Genomic DNA, 16543 nt, shown 5'->3' with positions numbered 1-16543 from the left:
CAAGACAAACTTTAATCATTCCACTGGTATCAGCAAATGGAAAACTTGGGAGGTGAAAGTTAAGCAAGTTTTTCTATAGCTGGAATAAATTCTTTCAGATAAAGAATTTCAAATTTTGGTGCCTGGATGTCCATCTAAATCCATGCAGACAGCCACTTACAACTATCTGGTGCCTTTTTGTTTCTAAATGGGCCAGAGGTTACCAATCTAACAGTAAGATTATTAGGGTATAGTATGAACTAGAAGTTATCGGATAAAAAAGTATGGAAAAAATTTTAAACAGCAATTTTAAATTTTTAATCCTGGGATAGAATATGCCAGCATTTATGGAGTAGTGATATTAAAGCTCAAAATACTCAGGCAGAGAAACGGTCACAAAATAGGAATCTTAAAATTATTAAACCATCAGACAGACTTGTAACATGCAGCATACCGTTGAAGTCAACGCAAAACTTCCATTTTCTTACCAGGCTCCATGACTTCTCTCTGTTGAATGTGACACTAACAACATCCTCTAGAATAAATGAAATCTTCATTAATCTATCATCTCTTTAAAAAATTGCAGATTATTTGCTAAGTAATTTTAAAACAGGGTCTATACCAGTTTATATAATTGATTGATTTTATACATTCACAAATATTAAATATACAGACTCTGCACTGCACACAAAATGGATGTTCCTTTGGGTATATTTCTGGGCAGCTTAGAAGGAACATTATTGCTTGTGCAGTATTTTTTTCAGTGTAGTGAAATAATAAAAATGATTTTAAAGATATGAAAAGCATACTTCAGTACATAAGATAATAGCCATTTAAAGTGAGATATGGTCTATCTAGTCTAATATTTGGGCATGGGGAAAAACAACAAGAACTTGGACATGTATAGAATAATCTCCTGTATAGTCTTTACAGATTTGTGGTTGAGGGACTTCTCTAGACCAGAGAGTGCATGTAGATCATCCTGTTCAACAGCAATTTATGAATTTGTTTTCCTTACGTTTTCTGAAGCATTTCCCTTCATTTGTTTTAAATCTCCTGCCTATTAATTGTCTGGTGTACCTTCCTTCTTGTACCATGAGAAATTCCCTAGACCCTTTTCTGCACTGGTCATGAGTTGAGTCCTTTCCTAGTCATCTCTTTTATGAGACAAGAAATGGTGGTGTATTCACAAAAAATAATTCTGGCATAAGAATACTTCCCTTCAGCTAACTCTATACTGCATGGACATATACACACCAACCTCTGGATATGGGATATCTCAGTAGACGTCATGATACTTTTTAAAAGAACTTGTGATCTGGATTTTTCAAATGTTGTTTCCAATCTGTATAGCAAAAGTAGCTGTTTTGTATTCAAATAAATATGGAAAACAATATTAAGAGCCAGAAAATACACACATGTGTTTGAAATTTTCTTCCCTTGCTTATGTAAAATGTGTTTTATATATCTATAACTATATATATCTTTTAAAATATTTTAAATCTGTATTGAATTGTCCACAGGCTAAATTTTTTTCAAGACCCGAATAACTTCATTTTACGTGAGTGTTACATGCACTAGCCAAGAAAGAATCCTCATCTCAGTAATGCAAAGTTTCTCAAGGGTCACTTAGCAGTGTTGACTGTAACCAGTGTAAGTGCTTTCTGCACTCTGTGCGCTAGGTGGTGGTCTTATCAACAAGCTGCCTAACAGGTAACTGCAGGAGAACAAGATACGGGATTGCTTTACAGAGCTGTGCCAAGGGGCACAGAGGAGGCCCAGGATTCTTTCCATACAGCCTTTCCATAATCTGCACCGACATGTCAAAATCATAGGTTTCTGTCCCTTTTGCCCGATATAATGAGTTGTGGAAGAATATTAGAAGCAGGACAAAATTAAAGATATTAAAGAGCTCTAAAATTAAAGAGATATTTGGCAATTAAGAATGATATGTTCACATGAACTAGGGAAGATTGGTCCCCAAGTTCCATGCAAGTTTAGTGGAATATGAATTCTTTCACAAATCTGAGGTTAGTTAGCTGAACTCAATTCACTTTACAAAAAGTGCTTTATAATTTTTATGATTTTTTTCTCTTTCTCTTGTAAATTTAAAATCTGAATATTTTACCTTCATAGGTTTCTCTGTTAGCTAGACACTGGGTATTATACCATATATTTGCACTGAAATAATCATGCTATGAGAAATAAAAAGACAGAAATAAGTAAAGTGGTTGTATCTCCTTTGACATATAAATAAATCTATAAATAACACCACAGTTTACTTTCAATAATAAGCAGGGGAAATGAATGATTCATTGTATTTGGATGTAGCCAGGTCACTTAAAACTTGACTAATCTCAAGATAAGCCAGACTGGTCTGGTCAATACTGTGAAAGACCTCCAAGGAAATAACACATGGATTATTCTGCTAGTCAAGAAAAAAAAGCGTCTGAACATAAACAAAGAAGAGCAGAGATACCACCCACTGGAGACCTAACTATTTTGATTATACAGAAAATCAAAACTCTGTTTGATCAAACTCTTTATAAACACCCCTGTGCATATCTGACAAGAATATCCTCTGGTAACATCCCAGCCAAATTCAATAGCTGCCACTAAACACTCCACAGTTTCAATCCAATGTTGCATTTTTCTAACATCTCAGCTTACCCCAAAATGACTCCATGTTAAGATGTTAAACATTTGATCTGTTTTATCCCAAAGAGTTGAAATACTTTCAAATAAATATTCACTCATGTAAAGAGATTTGCAAATACGAACATTGAAAATAGACTGTATTTCCAGGTTTCTTACCATTTCGAAGCCACAAAAGGTCACATTAGTGAACTAGGGAAAAAAGAATGAAGAAGGATAAAGAGAGCACACAATACAGACAGCACACAAATTGTAATGATAGTAAAAGATTTGCTGGTGTAGCTACAATTTTTCTTGCTCTTTTTTCCTTCTTTTATCTATTTTTTTTTATCATTGGATCATGTGGCAATATTGGCATTGGATACAGCAATGGAATGTTATACTTTAATGAGGCATTATATTGTGGATCTAGTCTTGCTCCTCCTGTACACAAATATTTCACTCTTAAGAATATTTAATTCATTTTAATGAATTAAATTTGTGATTATACATCTGATAGCTGTACATTGTATAATCATTATTTATGTGTTAATAAAATTGCACATATGCAGTTTAGAGAACTGATGGTAGACGGATACTTCACACAGGGTCTTTTAATTCCAGAAAGATGCCATCATGGAAGTCACAGTAAAAGCAGATCTAGTAGCATTGTTCATTATTAAGATAGCTCAGTATGGAGTCTTCTAATGGGAAACAGAACAATTCATAATTTTGCCAAACCAGCTCCTTGGGAGTGAAATTCTCCTTGCAAGCTTTCTGTCCCAGGCTGACATTTCCAAAATTTGGAAGTTATTAGCTAAAATAGTCATCTATCTCTAAGGACAGAGCCGGGAAAAAAATACAGTTTTGTCCTACTTCTGTAAAAAATAAAATAAAATAAAAATCTAGTGACCTTCTATGGAGTTGCTCCTGTGGCATCATGCTTTCAGAAAGGGTTGAACTTTGGCAGAAAGATGATCTTTGCATGAAGGCTGAGGTTTTTTGCAACCCCATGACAATCCAACAAAATTTAGCCTTTCTAAAAATACCAGGTTTTTTTATACATTGCAAAGACTTCCTCAGTTTCAACAGTAATGCAGTACTGAAATATGGAAATGGAAATGCAATACACCTTGCTGCATCGATAATGTTTTTCTGGACTCTCCTCTGTCCTCAGCTGCTTTTGCTGGGTACAGGCAGCATGGAAGGCAAAATGACAGTTTGAATAGCAGTTGTGGTAGTTGTGACAAAGTCACTAAAGCACAGTGGAGAATGTAAGTGTTGTGCTATGGTGCAAAACAACTCTCTGTTAATTTCGCCGTAGCAGCTCTGTTACTGTACCTGTAAGAGTTTAAGAACATAAGCAGGCTATTTTTATGGAAAGTCTATCTTTTATTAGTCCAAATAACTTAACCCCTCTTTGGGTGACCTTATTAACTCTGCTTCTAAATCCTGCCTCAGTAACATCAGCAGCACCCATAAAGACCCACTAGGAGGATTTGCAACATTCTGTGCCTCAATTGACAAATTTGGTTGCCCATTCTGTACATAGAACAACCAGTTCTGTACACAGAATGATCTGTCAAGAAAATAAAAATTCAAGACAGGGCTAATTTGCAAGGAAATGTCTACAATGTAAAAGGAAACATATGTCAATAATTAAAAGGAAATAAACACAATGAAGAACATAACTCAAAAATCACGTTAGATGCAAGAGCCATGCATTTACAGCAGAGCCTAATCTTTTGCACTACTTCTAATTAGTTATATACCCTAAAATGCAGATTAAAAGATGCTGATTATATATCAAATAGAATAAAGATCTTCAAAATGAAGAAGAACTAATCAGCCTAGCTAACTGGATTTCAAATCACTCAGATTAACAAAATCCTTTGAAAACTTGACTGTTGGGACAGCTTGAAATTAATAAAATGGTACATCATATCCAGTGCAAGATTTACTTCTATAAAAGGACCAAAATAAATAGGTAATAACAAATAAGTGACTGCTGGTGTCACCCTTCCTTCAAAAATATTTCAGTGATATGATAATTTCATGTACAGAATTTATGTTATTAGAGAACAGCTATGAACTTAAAAAAAAAAGATGAGCACTCCATTCATTGTCTTTATTCACTATTTTTGGTTTCGTAAACTCTTACTGAGAGCTTCAAAAAGTAATCTCTCACGGAAAGAAAACAGAACAGAAAACTGAATATGTACAGTGTCATATTTTCAGAGTATTTCTCTAGAAAATAGTTACAATTTCTCATTTGCTATTCAGCTAAAATTTCACAAAACTGGATTAAAAAGCTACTTCATGTTTAAACAAACTCACATACTCTTAGGATTTTTCCAGTAGGACGGCACAGGTCTTCACTGATAAATAAGCCCATTGTTGTGAGGGCTATTAAACGGTGATTCGTTAAGACTATATTCAGAAGTGACAGGTCATCACAGACTTAGGAGGGAGAAAAATGAACATGGTGAAGAATTGTTGCTTTGCTCCATTCTTGTATAATTTGACATTGCTACAGTCTATCCCAGAGTATTCACACAACCCCCCCCAGGTGTTCCCCCCAAAACCAGAGGCAAGGTTCATGCAGATAGCCAACCTGCAGAGTAACCCACATTCCAAACTGCGCAGTATTTGCGCACTGTATGCTGCCTGGCATGCAGGGACACCTGCATGGGGTCAGCTAGGCAGATTTAGGATCATACTGTCCTTGCAGCCAACTGCCCTATAAGAACTGCAAATGCTTGACACAAATGGTAAGATCCATGTCTAAAATAGAGCTTACTACAGTTTTTAAGCATCCAGACTAAATTGCTCCCCCTAGCCTATGTCAAAGAATTCCCCTTCTTACACACAGTCTTTACATGTACATAGTCTTTAAATAACATCCCAGCCTCGAAATCAGAAGCAAACTTCTTTTAGATCGACACTCCCCCCCAAAAACCAAGACTATACTGAGCAATAAATGTAAAATTTCTGCACAACTGCAACTGAATCATCAAAATCATCAGCTGAATCATCAAACTCTGGGTATGTATACAGAATACAATATTCTTCATGCAATGACCCAGATGCTATCATGCAAACAATGTGGATGAAATCAAACAACCACTACTGACCAAATAAACTAAGACAGACAATAAAAATATGACTATTCAGTTAACACTGAGTACAATCCCTTACTTGCTGATCTTTAGTCCTGATTCTGAAAGGAGACATACAAAATACATTTAGAAGGAGCATCTGGGAGCTAATATTCACAACTCTACTTGACACTTCAAATTATGGCTATTGTTTTGATAATGCATGACAGTTTTCCTCACAGCTCATTTTTGCTGACCCTTTGCTTTCACAGGCGGAAAGTACCTTTTTTTCTTCTTCTTCTTTTTTGAATTCTCATAATCATTAAACAAAATTGGTTAGAGTTAGAACAACTGTTCTCAGGTTATACTTGGCTTAAAGTTGTATTACTTTTGTTTCACATGTGGAGGTTTATGTATTCCAAAATACACACACACACACACACATATATATATTTTTTTCTTCCCCCCAATACTATAAGTTTAGCATAATAAATGTCATCTTTCTCCCTATGTGATTTGCATTACTAAACCACTGAGAAGCCAAATTTACCATCCTCCTGATCGGGACACAGGTTGTTTGTCATATTGAACCACTTTGTTTTGTCATATGCAAATCCAGAGTAGGTAACGCCTACATACACACCTGAAAAGTGAAAACCCAACATTTACATAGAAATGAAAGGGAAAATTATTTTAAAATCTGTCCTCTCTTGTTAGACCTGTCTAGGAAATATATTTTCTGGCACAGAACAGACAGAACATTCTCTATTCAGGTAAAAATACTATTAACATCAAAAGAATAAATTAGAAGTGAGGTCTGGAAATTCTATGACTTCTGTTGCTTCCTTCATAGAATTATTGCCTATGTGAGATCCAAATGAAAGCTGGTTGGGACAACTGGAATAAAAATGAAGCTCATTTGAAACTCCTGTGTCTTAGCTGTTGTGATTATTGTGTTTAACATCTACAAACAAATCTGCAGGTTGATTTTTGTTACCTAAATATATCAACATCAATTGTTCTGATACAAAACTATCAGTAGGCTCCAGAATTATTTTGCAACTGGAATAACAACTGATGTCAAGCCTGAGTCTTTCTTCAGGAATTTCACTGAGGAAGTTCCTCCTATCCTTCTTCTTTAGGATCTTCTGATTATTATCTAGTGTAAACTGTCCATGCTTAACACTGTACAAGAAAAAAGGAAAGATGGTTCTCACTTCAAATACAGTTCACAGTAACATCCTGAGCAATATTCAGTTTAAAGAGCTGTGAGCATCCTGCTCTGGGGGCTTGTTTTAAAGGGTTTTACTCACCACATACTTTTTCAGAAAGTTTGGAAATGGAACTTTAAAGCAAAGAAGTTGTAAAGAATATTAGCACAGAAACAGAAGAGGGAGGGACAAATGAAGGAGATGATAGATATAGATAGATATCTAAAAAATGAAATTTGAAGGTGTAAGCAGACACACACTTTTAGTTGGCCCTAAGTTTCTTGAGTTTAATGATCAAATGCTGGTCCCTCACAAGCCAGTTTTGCCTTCATATCTATGAGATGCTATTTTTCCATGTGAATGTGTCAGGTTTTGTAATGAAAAGTCGAAAAGTTCTCAGGGAATTTTCAACAAGAATTCCTATCAACTGCTTTTGGCTGGGTTTCTACCCCGATGTTTTATAATACAATGTTTCATTGCAACTAGCGTGTAAGAAATTGTAAAATAATTCTGAAAAACACAGTGTAAATTTTAACAGAACGTATGGCAGTTCTGATAAATCATCTGGGTCTGGACTAGTAATATTAAATGATATCTGTCATGTGATTTCTACTTTTTGTAGCCAAAAGGCAACAAGGAAACTACTAAAAGGAAGACTAAAAAGTAAATTTGGAAGAAGATTTGACTTTGCCATCTCATGAAGCCTCTTATTTTCTATCACTGTGATGACTGAATAGTTTCCATACCTGATTATACTGTGCCATATACCTACCCTCTTTTGCATTTCTCTTCTGAGCACATTTTGTTCAGCACATACTACCATTTTAATAGAACCAGTCAAATCCTAAAATTGCTGTGTGGTCAAAGCTCTGTTCAAAGCCAACTTGAATAAAAACTGGATGAAAAGTTTGGTCAATATTTATTTAAAATTGTACTGTTGTAATGTTAGATAGCATGTTAAAAATATTTTAAAATGATTTAGTAGTTTTATCTTCATGTTACCTTTCCCCTTGCTGGCCTATTTTGGTCTTATTTTGGAACTCTCTGGATCTAGGAACATGCCTTCTTACATGTCTATAATTATTGCTGTAAAAAAGCAGAAACTACATTTACTTTTATTTTTCTGCTGTTCTTTCATTTGCCATTAGATGGGAGCAGTCACTTTTATTGGCCTTGCCGACCCTAGAGCCTGTATATCATTGTAAAGTCTGTTTCAGCAGAACATAGAAGGGTATGTAAGACTAGTTTGCTAAATATTGAAATTGTTCATGTTAATAAGACATGTAAAAGATTTGCCTCTAAAGAACACACCGTGTTACAGCAAATAAGTAGTTCCATGAGATAGAAAACTTATGTTGAGGGCCTCCTGTGTGGTGTCTATTAAAGGATGAGCACAGGTTGCTACTTCTTCCTCACTGGCACATGAATTTTTTTACCCAGCCATTTATTTTCTAAAACTCATAGAAACATAATGTCTTTTAGGCTCCACTGGTCTGCATGGCATGGCTGAACTCACCAATGCCTGGAAAAACTAGTATGGAGAGACACAGAGATAATGTGACTATTACTTTTCTCTAGAAGTAATGCTGGAAAACTCCATAGCCTGTGTACAGGTAAGACTAAAAGATCACCCTTAAAAACATTATGACTTGTGGTTCATTCAACCATTCTACTTGTCAACTGACTATCTAGCATAACCTTTATCTCCAGTAATAGCTCATCACATCCACTTTCACAGGACATTTTAAAGCCTTTAGTCGTCAGTTGCATAATACTTGTTGTGCAGTGTGACTTTTTCCTGGACCTGGATAATGATCAACACAAAGTCTGAGGCAGGGACCACTTGTTAGATACTGGAATAAAAATCCATCAACATACTGAATAACTGAAGCCAGGTATATCACTGCTCAGTGCCTCAGGTGCCTATCTGGAAAATGAGGAAAAGAGCACTTATGCACTTTTGGAAAGTGCTATGAAAAATGCTAAGTATTATTAGTAACTCTCATAATTTCAGTATTGGTGTAATGGATTATTTGTACTACCACAGTGTATAGGAATCCTAATAAAGGACCGGGATGTCCCCTTTCGATTTGTGCTGTATAAACACAGAACAAAAATGTAAAATGGTCCCTGTTTTACTAAGCAAGAGACACAATGAATACCTGCAGATAGGAAACAATGAGATATTGTTCAGCATAAGAGGCAATGGTTTCTCATAGCAGCAATCTAAATACACTCTGAATTTTAGAGCTGTTGGTGCTTGGCAGACTGCCTTGAGGACAGATTTGAAGAACAATAAGAAGACAGGTCTGAAAGTATTGGCAAATTCTTCCAAGAGTGAGGGGCAGCATTGGAAAAATAACAAAAAAGTGTGCAGCAGAAAATTCAACAACCCTGTGGGAGACAGGGGCATCATAGGTATATCATAAACCCTTAATGAGAAAAGGTGGAATAAGGAGAGGCTATTGTGAGAGCTTTTATACTAAAGAAAAACAGCTTATGTTTGGAGTAACAGTAACGGAGTTAACAGAGAGATGCAAGGAAATGTAAAAAAAAAAATTGTGTGGCAGCATTCTGAATGTATGTGAAAATGTAAGATTCCTCTGGCCTTGCCTAATACAGAAGATGTAATAACCAAGAGAAGGTAGGTGATGAGACTTCTGATGCTGTGAAAGGGTAGGAAAAGCTGAATCTTGTGACATTAGCAGAAAAAAAAATGCAGATATCTTGCAGGACAAAGTAAAATACGAGGTACAGGACAGTGGCAGGTGCTGTCTAAATGAGAAAGGAAGTTGCAAGGAGATCTGGGGAGAAGCAGGTGAGGAGGTTAGGAGAATTTTTTAAATCATTTTAAGCGTGGGAGGAATGTTGGAGAGAGAAGTCAACATTTCATCCGGACATGAGATGGGGTGGAATTTCTCTCATCTAACCCTAAATATCTACCATGTAAGTATTTTCACCTGAACCAATTGTCTAGATTTCCTTTATGAGAGAAGCAATGTCAGCATGTGAATTATCTGCCATCCATCTACAGTTAGGTGAGATGAACTTTGCACCCTAAAAAGGCTTATTTCTCTCTCTTGACTATAAAAGGAGTTTAGGCAACAAAGCAAGAAATAATGCCCACATTGTACATAACCAAATCGAGAGAGATGAGTCCCATTAAGGATATAAGAACAACAGAGATCAGGTCTGTTGTCTGTATAAAAAGCCACACAGACCTTTTGAAAACCAGATTACTCTTTGTTCCAACACATAATGAGATACTGATGTCTAAGTATTTACAACCTGCCTTAAAACAAAAGAAAAAGCTCTTCACTGAGAGCCCTCATTCTGGAAGCATATGCTTAAAAGGCCTTTCCTGGGCAATTTTGTTGTTTTATAGAAATATCCAATTTTTCCTCCTTTATTTATTTCTAAATTAAACATTCCTAGATTTCTGAATGTCCTTTTCTGGTTCAGATCATTTCATCTAGCCTTTATAGATCTTTTTTCTTTATGCTCTGCCTTTTTCCCCCCCCCCCCCCAAACAAAGGAATAAAACTCAATAGGCAGGGTGAGAATATATCAATAAAATATAAAATATATAGAAATACAGCAAATATACTTCTATTTAATCTCTGGCTATGCCTGAATTTTATTTAAAGCATTATACCAGACTGTTTCATTGGCTAAATTCATTTTAGAAGAAGAACACAGCTGATTGCAGAAGGCAATTTGAGAAATTATTACTAATTCAGAAAATATTGCTTCTTTCACGTTCACTGCTTTTCACCTGTCAAAGTCACTCTGCATTTGTGAAAGCCCAGAGATCTATACCTACCTTGAGCTGTAGCATTACAGATGAGAGCAATAACTGCCACATCATCAGCACAAGGAGATTTTGACAATGTGATATTTATTACATGAGGTATCACAGCATCAAGACGTTCAGCAGATATTTTTTCACCAAGTTCCCATTGAAGAATTGGTTCTGTGGAAGAGAAAAGTCTAGCTGCTTAACACAGATAAAGCATAAATAAACTGTATGCATATGAAACAGTCTTCAGGCATTACAGATTTGGGGACTAAGACGACAAATATAACAGACAGGAGGTTAAGCATAGTAAGCATGTAAGAAAATAAATTGATTAGATAGCTTTACCTCTAGTACAAAAGGAAGAATACATTCATGAACAGACACATTTTAAGAAAGAAAATATCACTGAAAAATAAGACTATGCTTTTAACATGAAGAACTAAAATTTATTAAACACATTTGTGCGAAAGTATTTAGTATATGTACTGTGACAAAAAGATCTGTGTAAAGTTTAAGAGAGTTTTTTTTTTAATTATTATTTCTTAAATTATGTTTTACATGCCCCTGTATTGAAAAGAACACTATGAAGACTGCAAAATTAGGCTTAAGAGCGGCAGGATCTGAAATCCAGCTGCAAGTCTCCTGTGGCTGGGACTAGGTTTCAATGGAAAGATGTTTGGGATAGTATTCTGAATTCAGTCTCCATTTCAACATAACAGAAATGGGGCTTCTCTTATTCTCACCTCTGAGAATATCCAGTAACGTTCCTTCAGTGGTAAACATATTTAGTCCATGATGCATTCTGAATTTTACAAACCATTCCTCTATTGGAGCAACATCTGCTTGAACATGAAATGAATATTAATGATATCTTTCAGTTTTATGAAATACTGTAGAAGAACAATACTCACAGAAGGGACTTTCTTCACTGAGCCTTTTTTAGTAACCACTGATTACTGAGCAAGGACACCAGGAGCTGGCTAGAAAAAACACAGAGCTAAACAGTTCATATAACAAGTTAGCTGAATATGACAAATATAAGAAGTCATATACCTGGATATTTTACACATAAAAGCTAGTGTTTCCTTACTCTCAATATTCACTGGAAACGTCTTGGCTGCATCAGCTAAAAGTTAGGTAAAAGAGTATCAGGTAAGGAAGGTGACAAACTACAGTGTTTGGGACACCAACGGTTTTGAGATATGAATGCCCAGTTTTATGCAAAATGACTCCTGTCACACTACTGAGGATTAGTTCAGGCAGAAGACTAGTATCAAGATCTCCAAATCAACTGCGCATTTTCACAAYTGCATAGTGACAAAGATTTTCAGAAACTTGTCTGCATTTGTAGTCCCACTCCTTCTAACCCTAATGGCAGTGTACTAGCATTAGCACAGCAATAGACACAGAAAACCACTTCTCTGGAGTAAGCTGACAACAGCTTAGACTGTGAGGATGTTTAATGCAACATCAGTGATCAGTGCCATGTGGATTTCTTTAACATCTGCAATAATGTCAGGGAAGCAGGACTCAGCAAAGTGTTAAAGTGACCAGATACTAAATTAGGAGAGATTGCAGGCATAAAGGAGCACAGAGAAAGCATCTAAAGGACTTCTTTATCAAGGATTGAATCAAGGAAAGTTAAAGACAATCTACACAAAAAGTAATATGAAAACCAGGTATATTATAAGAGACAAACACGAACAGCAAGGATACTGAAAGAAACAGGGTGTTAATGAACAAAGCCCAGGAGTCTGAAACCAAATATGCCACTGTGACTGTAGATATGAACTCTCAAGTGGGGAGAGCTGTTATTAAAAAAGACTTTCTTTAAGACTGAACTCCAGTCATTTCTGCTATAGTAAGCAACGAATGCCTTTATCCATCAATAAATAACTGCATTCCTACCAGCAAAATCTTGGAAAATAACAAAAAATGAAAGGAAATACACTGATAATACTATATTTTAAGGAAGTTTAGCAAAACCAACCACCTATAGAATGGGTACAATAGCATTGTAAGAGGAAAAAAAATTGCAATATTTGAGTAGCAGCAAAAATTAAACAGTATTTAACACAGCAGAACACACAGGAAAGTTAATTAACTATGGGACAACATCAAAGATCCAGAAAAAGCTCAACTGAATCCAAAGAAAAATGTGCTGGTATGAAGTATGATTTTAAAATTCTTACCAGTATTATATGTAATGTTTACTCTGGGGATATCAATGTTCCAAGTACTTGCACTGCCTTCAGTTTGCTTTAGAAAGGAAAAAACAGTATTTAGAAGAGATTATAAAACTTTCTTGCAAAGACCATATCTAAAAACACCCCCTTTCCCAGATTATGTGCCTAATTGCCCATGACCCACTGCACCATTACAGGGTACAAGGCTGAGGGTAAGAGCTGCTGGATGAAAAATTCCTTGGAGCAAATTCCTTCAAATTACCTCTGGCTGAAGCCAATAAGGATATGCCAGGACTCAGCTGATTCACAGAACTCTTGGAGTCATTTATGCTTTTGTATCTGTCCCATTAAACCCTGACTGCATACCAAGCCTTTGTTTAGCTGATCAGAGAAATACCTTCCTTTGGATATATTCTCTTGAGCACTTGGATAAAAATTGTTTTTTTTCTTTTTTTTCTTTTTTAAACAGCTTGTGCTGATAGATCTGACATCACACTACCTTCACCAGTCCTTTAACATACAGTGAAATTTTAGCCTAACCTTTAGGTTTAGCTAATATATCACTTGTAAAAACAATTAGACCAGTTCAACACTGATGGGGATACAACTGTGCTACTCAGAAGGTGATCCATATTAGAATAACTTCTCTCTGTATGAGAACAGTTATAGCAGTATAATGTGCTTTTGAAGAATAAACTTCATTACCTGAGGGTGTTTGTACTACTGTAATGATACCAGGGTCAATAAAGCAGCAAAGCATCCAGGTGTGCACAGGCCTCAGTTACAGCACCAGATGTGTCTTGAAGATATATTGGAGCTAAGACTAAATTTCAGATTCTTATGCAATTTTGTGATGACGTGGAAGAAGTTTCTTGAAATTTAGATATCTTACCCTCAACTGAAGTCAAGACTGCTTTGAGATCTGTTTGAAGCTTAAAGAAAATCTGGAGAGCTACTTGAACAACCCAAACTTAAATTCCATGTTTGTTCTGTATTTAATTCCTCCATTCAGCTAAAACGATATATGAAGAAGATCATGAAACCTTCAGTGCTTATACCACTCCTCCTTTTCTGGGCAAAGGAGATTCAGTACTTCCATCTGGAAGTTCTAGCTTCCAACTTGCCACCCACTATTTCTTCAAATTCTGCAACTCATCTCTGTTGTAACAGCCACCACCTGCTACTACTTACCTGACCTTTCATTAAGCATCAAGTTCCCTATTTTAGCTCTGAACTTCATAATACTTTATCAGCAATGAATGAATCAAAGTGCATTTAGCCTTATTTAAACATGTTTCTCTTGTATTGGACTCTAATTCTGAAGAATTGCAAAGCTAACCCAGCTGCCTAGTAGACAAGAAAAAGAATAAAGAACAGGTAGGGTATCTACCTACTCCTAATCATGACTGCGGGTCTCACAGGTTCTGCGACAACACAGAGAATTAATGAAACAATTGGGTTAGTATTGTCATTGACACTACTTTATAACTCATGCTAACCAAACATGTACTGGGAAAAACGAAATGTTACCAGTTTCATTTTGAAATAGAAGAACTGAGAATAGGTGCTGTTGAAGATCTCAATGGTGGGAGCAAGCCCTGCGGAGTTATATGTCAGTAGAAACTTCTTTCTTGCTTCCAAACTATTTTCCCCCTCTACATCATATAAATAACAGCTGATTTTCTTTGAAAAGGAAGGAAAAATAAATGTTTTAACTTAAGAAATCTTCTGCTATCCTTTCCATTGCAATTATTAAGCTAGTCAAACACTTACCAGACTACTATAGACAAAAAATTCATTGAATTGGTTTGCCCACACTATTTGTCCTTGAAAGCAGATATCTTGCAATAAGTTCAGGATCATAGAGGGTTCTGAGTTATCATTATAATGCATATTGCATCCCTGCCAATTTTGGAGAGTGAGAGCCTCTTGTTTTATAAATATTGCTCTTGTCACTTGCAGTGGTTGCAAATACTAACAGCAGAATGAGGTCAGCTGATAGAGATATTTACAATTAATTAATTCAAACCCTGAATTTGTGCAACGTTACGGTATTTTTTTATTTTAACAAAAAGAACTTTGCATGCATCATAACTTGCATATATTAATGTTAGACTCGAAGCAATGTATTTTATGCATGAAGAGAAACTTATGCGTGGAGAATATTTAGGATCATCCAGTTGTGTCAGAAAACAATCAGATTTGAAGTGATAGGTTGCAATTAACTGAAGGTGCCAAATATGCATTTACAAAGTGGAGATATAAGTTTCAGAATCAAAATCTGGCTGCAAGACTATGATAGCTTCTGAGCTTGCTCCTGGTACAGAAAAGAAACTGGAATGCAGTCTTTTATGGTGACAAGCTGAAAGCATGTTCAAAATGTGCCCAAAACCTTTTGACGGTCAACACCAAGTACATGTTTCCACAGGTTCCCAGGTATATTTTTCAAAGAAATACCATTTGTGAAATGCATTAATGTGTGCAAATTTTAAGGTCACTTGTTAACAATGACTGACATTTAATTCAGTGATTCTGTTCAGTTCAATGAATTGCATTCCTCAGTTCAAACACTTTGTAAATTATAGAACACAAACTGTTTTTTTAGGTAACTCCTCTCAATAGACTAAATGAATCTTTATTAATAATATTACTCCAATAAAGAACGAGCATATAAAGGAAATCCAAATTATCATCATTTACATACTAGGTTAATCCATTATTCCATCTCTAGAAAAATCTTCCTAATACAATATAAGGTAATAAACCACAATATGTGTTTCTATCTACATGAAGTGAACAAATTGCAACTAATACATGCAAACCCATAACTAGGAACTTACCAGATTTTGTGAATCTAGGTACAATTTGATTGCTTTAAACCTTGCTTTCTCATCATCCATTTTGTTCGATAAGCATGAGAAGCTTAAATTACCTTTCAGTGGGAGAGGTAACAAATACATTTTAGTTACTGAAATACCTCTTGCAAAAATATCTATAAGACAAATACTAATTTTGCGAAAGAAACATGTAATACATTAACCCAGATTAAATAGCACCTTAAGAAAGAAAATCACCCTTGTGCATCAGGAAATTTTCCTGTGATTATTAAAGAAATTTCTGAAGATCTAGTTCCTTAATATGAATGCAAACTTCCTGCTGACTCTCTCATTTATGCTAGAATGCATTTTATAGCTCCTTTTATCCTTCAGTCCATCCATCGCATCATTCATCCATCCAGACGACTGACTGATGTGTGTTGTTAGATATGGTTCTGTTTGTAACAGGCATTCAGATTAGGTTCTACTCTTTATCTCCCTAGAAAACTTACCTGCTTGGTTTGAAGAACAGGATTTTAATATAGATCCTAATGGTGTGGAACTCCAAGTCCCATGATGATACTGAACAAGCCAAAGCTCAAATTCAGAATTTGAAAGGTTGAAAAAACCTCACTATATCATTTTCAAAATACCTTTCAAACAACCTACATTAGCAGGTTATATTTGTAATCTGTCTAGTTTCTGCTCATCTGCTTCCCCAAGGAAGAAAACAGATTATTTCCAGATGTTCTAATGAAAAAAAAAACCAGGAAAAACTCACAAAAAAAGAGGGCTGGAAGGAACATCTTACAAATGACCA

The 16543-nt window shown here is 35.5% G+C and overlaps 1 protein-coding gene across 1 annotated transcript in view; it reads right to left on the bottom strand.

The window, feature by feature from the left end:
* Nucleotides 1-15807, bottom strand: part of CATSPERB (cation channel sperm associated auxiliary subunit beta) — a 45959-nt gene extending 30152 nt beyond the window's left edge. Inside the window, exons 1-7 of the mRNA XM_026079457.1 lie at nt 15748-15807; nt 12914-12980; nt 11465-11560; nt 10746-10895; nt 6262-6354; nt 4955-5073; nt 2794-2826 (exon numbers count right to left, since the gene is read on the bottom strand). Of these exons, the coding sequence (XP_025935242.1) occupies nt 2794-2826; nt 4955-5073; nt 6262-6354; nt 10746-10895; nt 11465-11560; nt 12914-12980; nt 15748-15807 (618 nt within the window). The remainder of the gene's footprint in view (nt 1-2793; nt 2827-4954; nt 5074-6261; nt 6355-10745; nt 10896-11464; nt 11561-12913; nt 12981-15747) is intronic.
* Nucleotides 15808-16543: the final 736 nt, after the last annotated feature.

This window comes from Apteryx rowi, unplaced genomic scaffold (assembly GCF_003343035.1).
Source record: "Apteryx rowi isolate R43461 unplaced genomic scaffold, aptRow1 scaffold_5, whole genome shotgun sequence".
Classification (NCBI taxonomy): Eukaryota; Metazoa; Chordata; class Aves; order Apterygiformes; family Apterygidae; genus Apteryx; species Apteryx rowi.
Note: the sequence above shows the minus strand (reverse complement) of the source record. Positions and strands in the feature narration are given on the sequence as shown.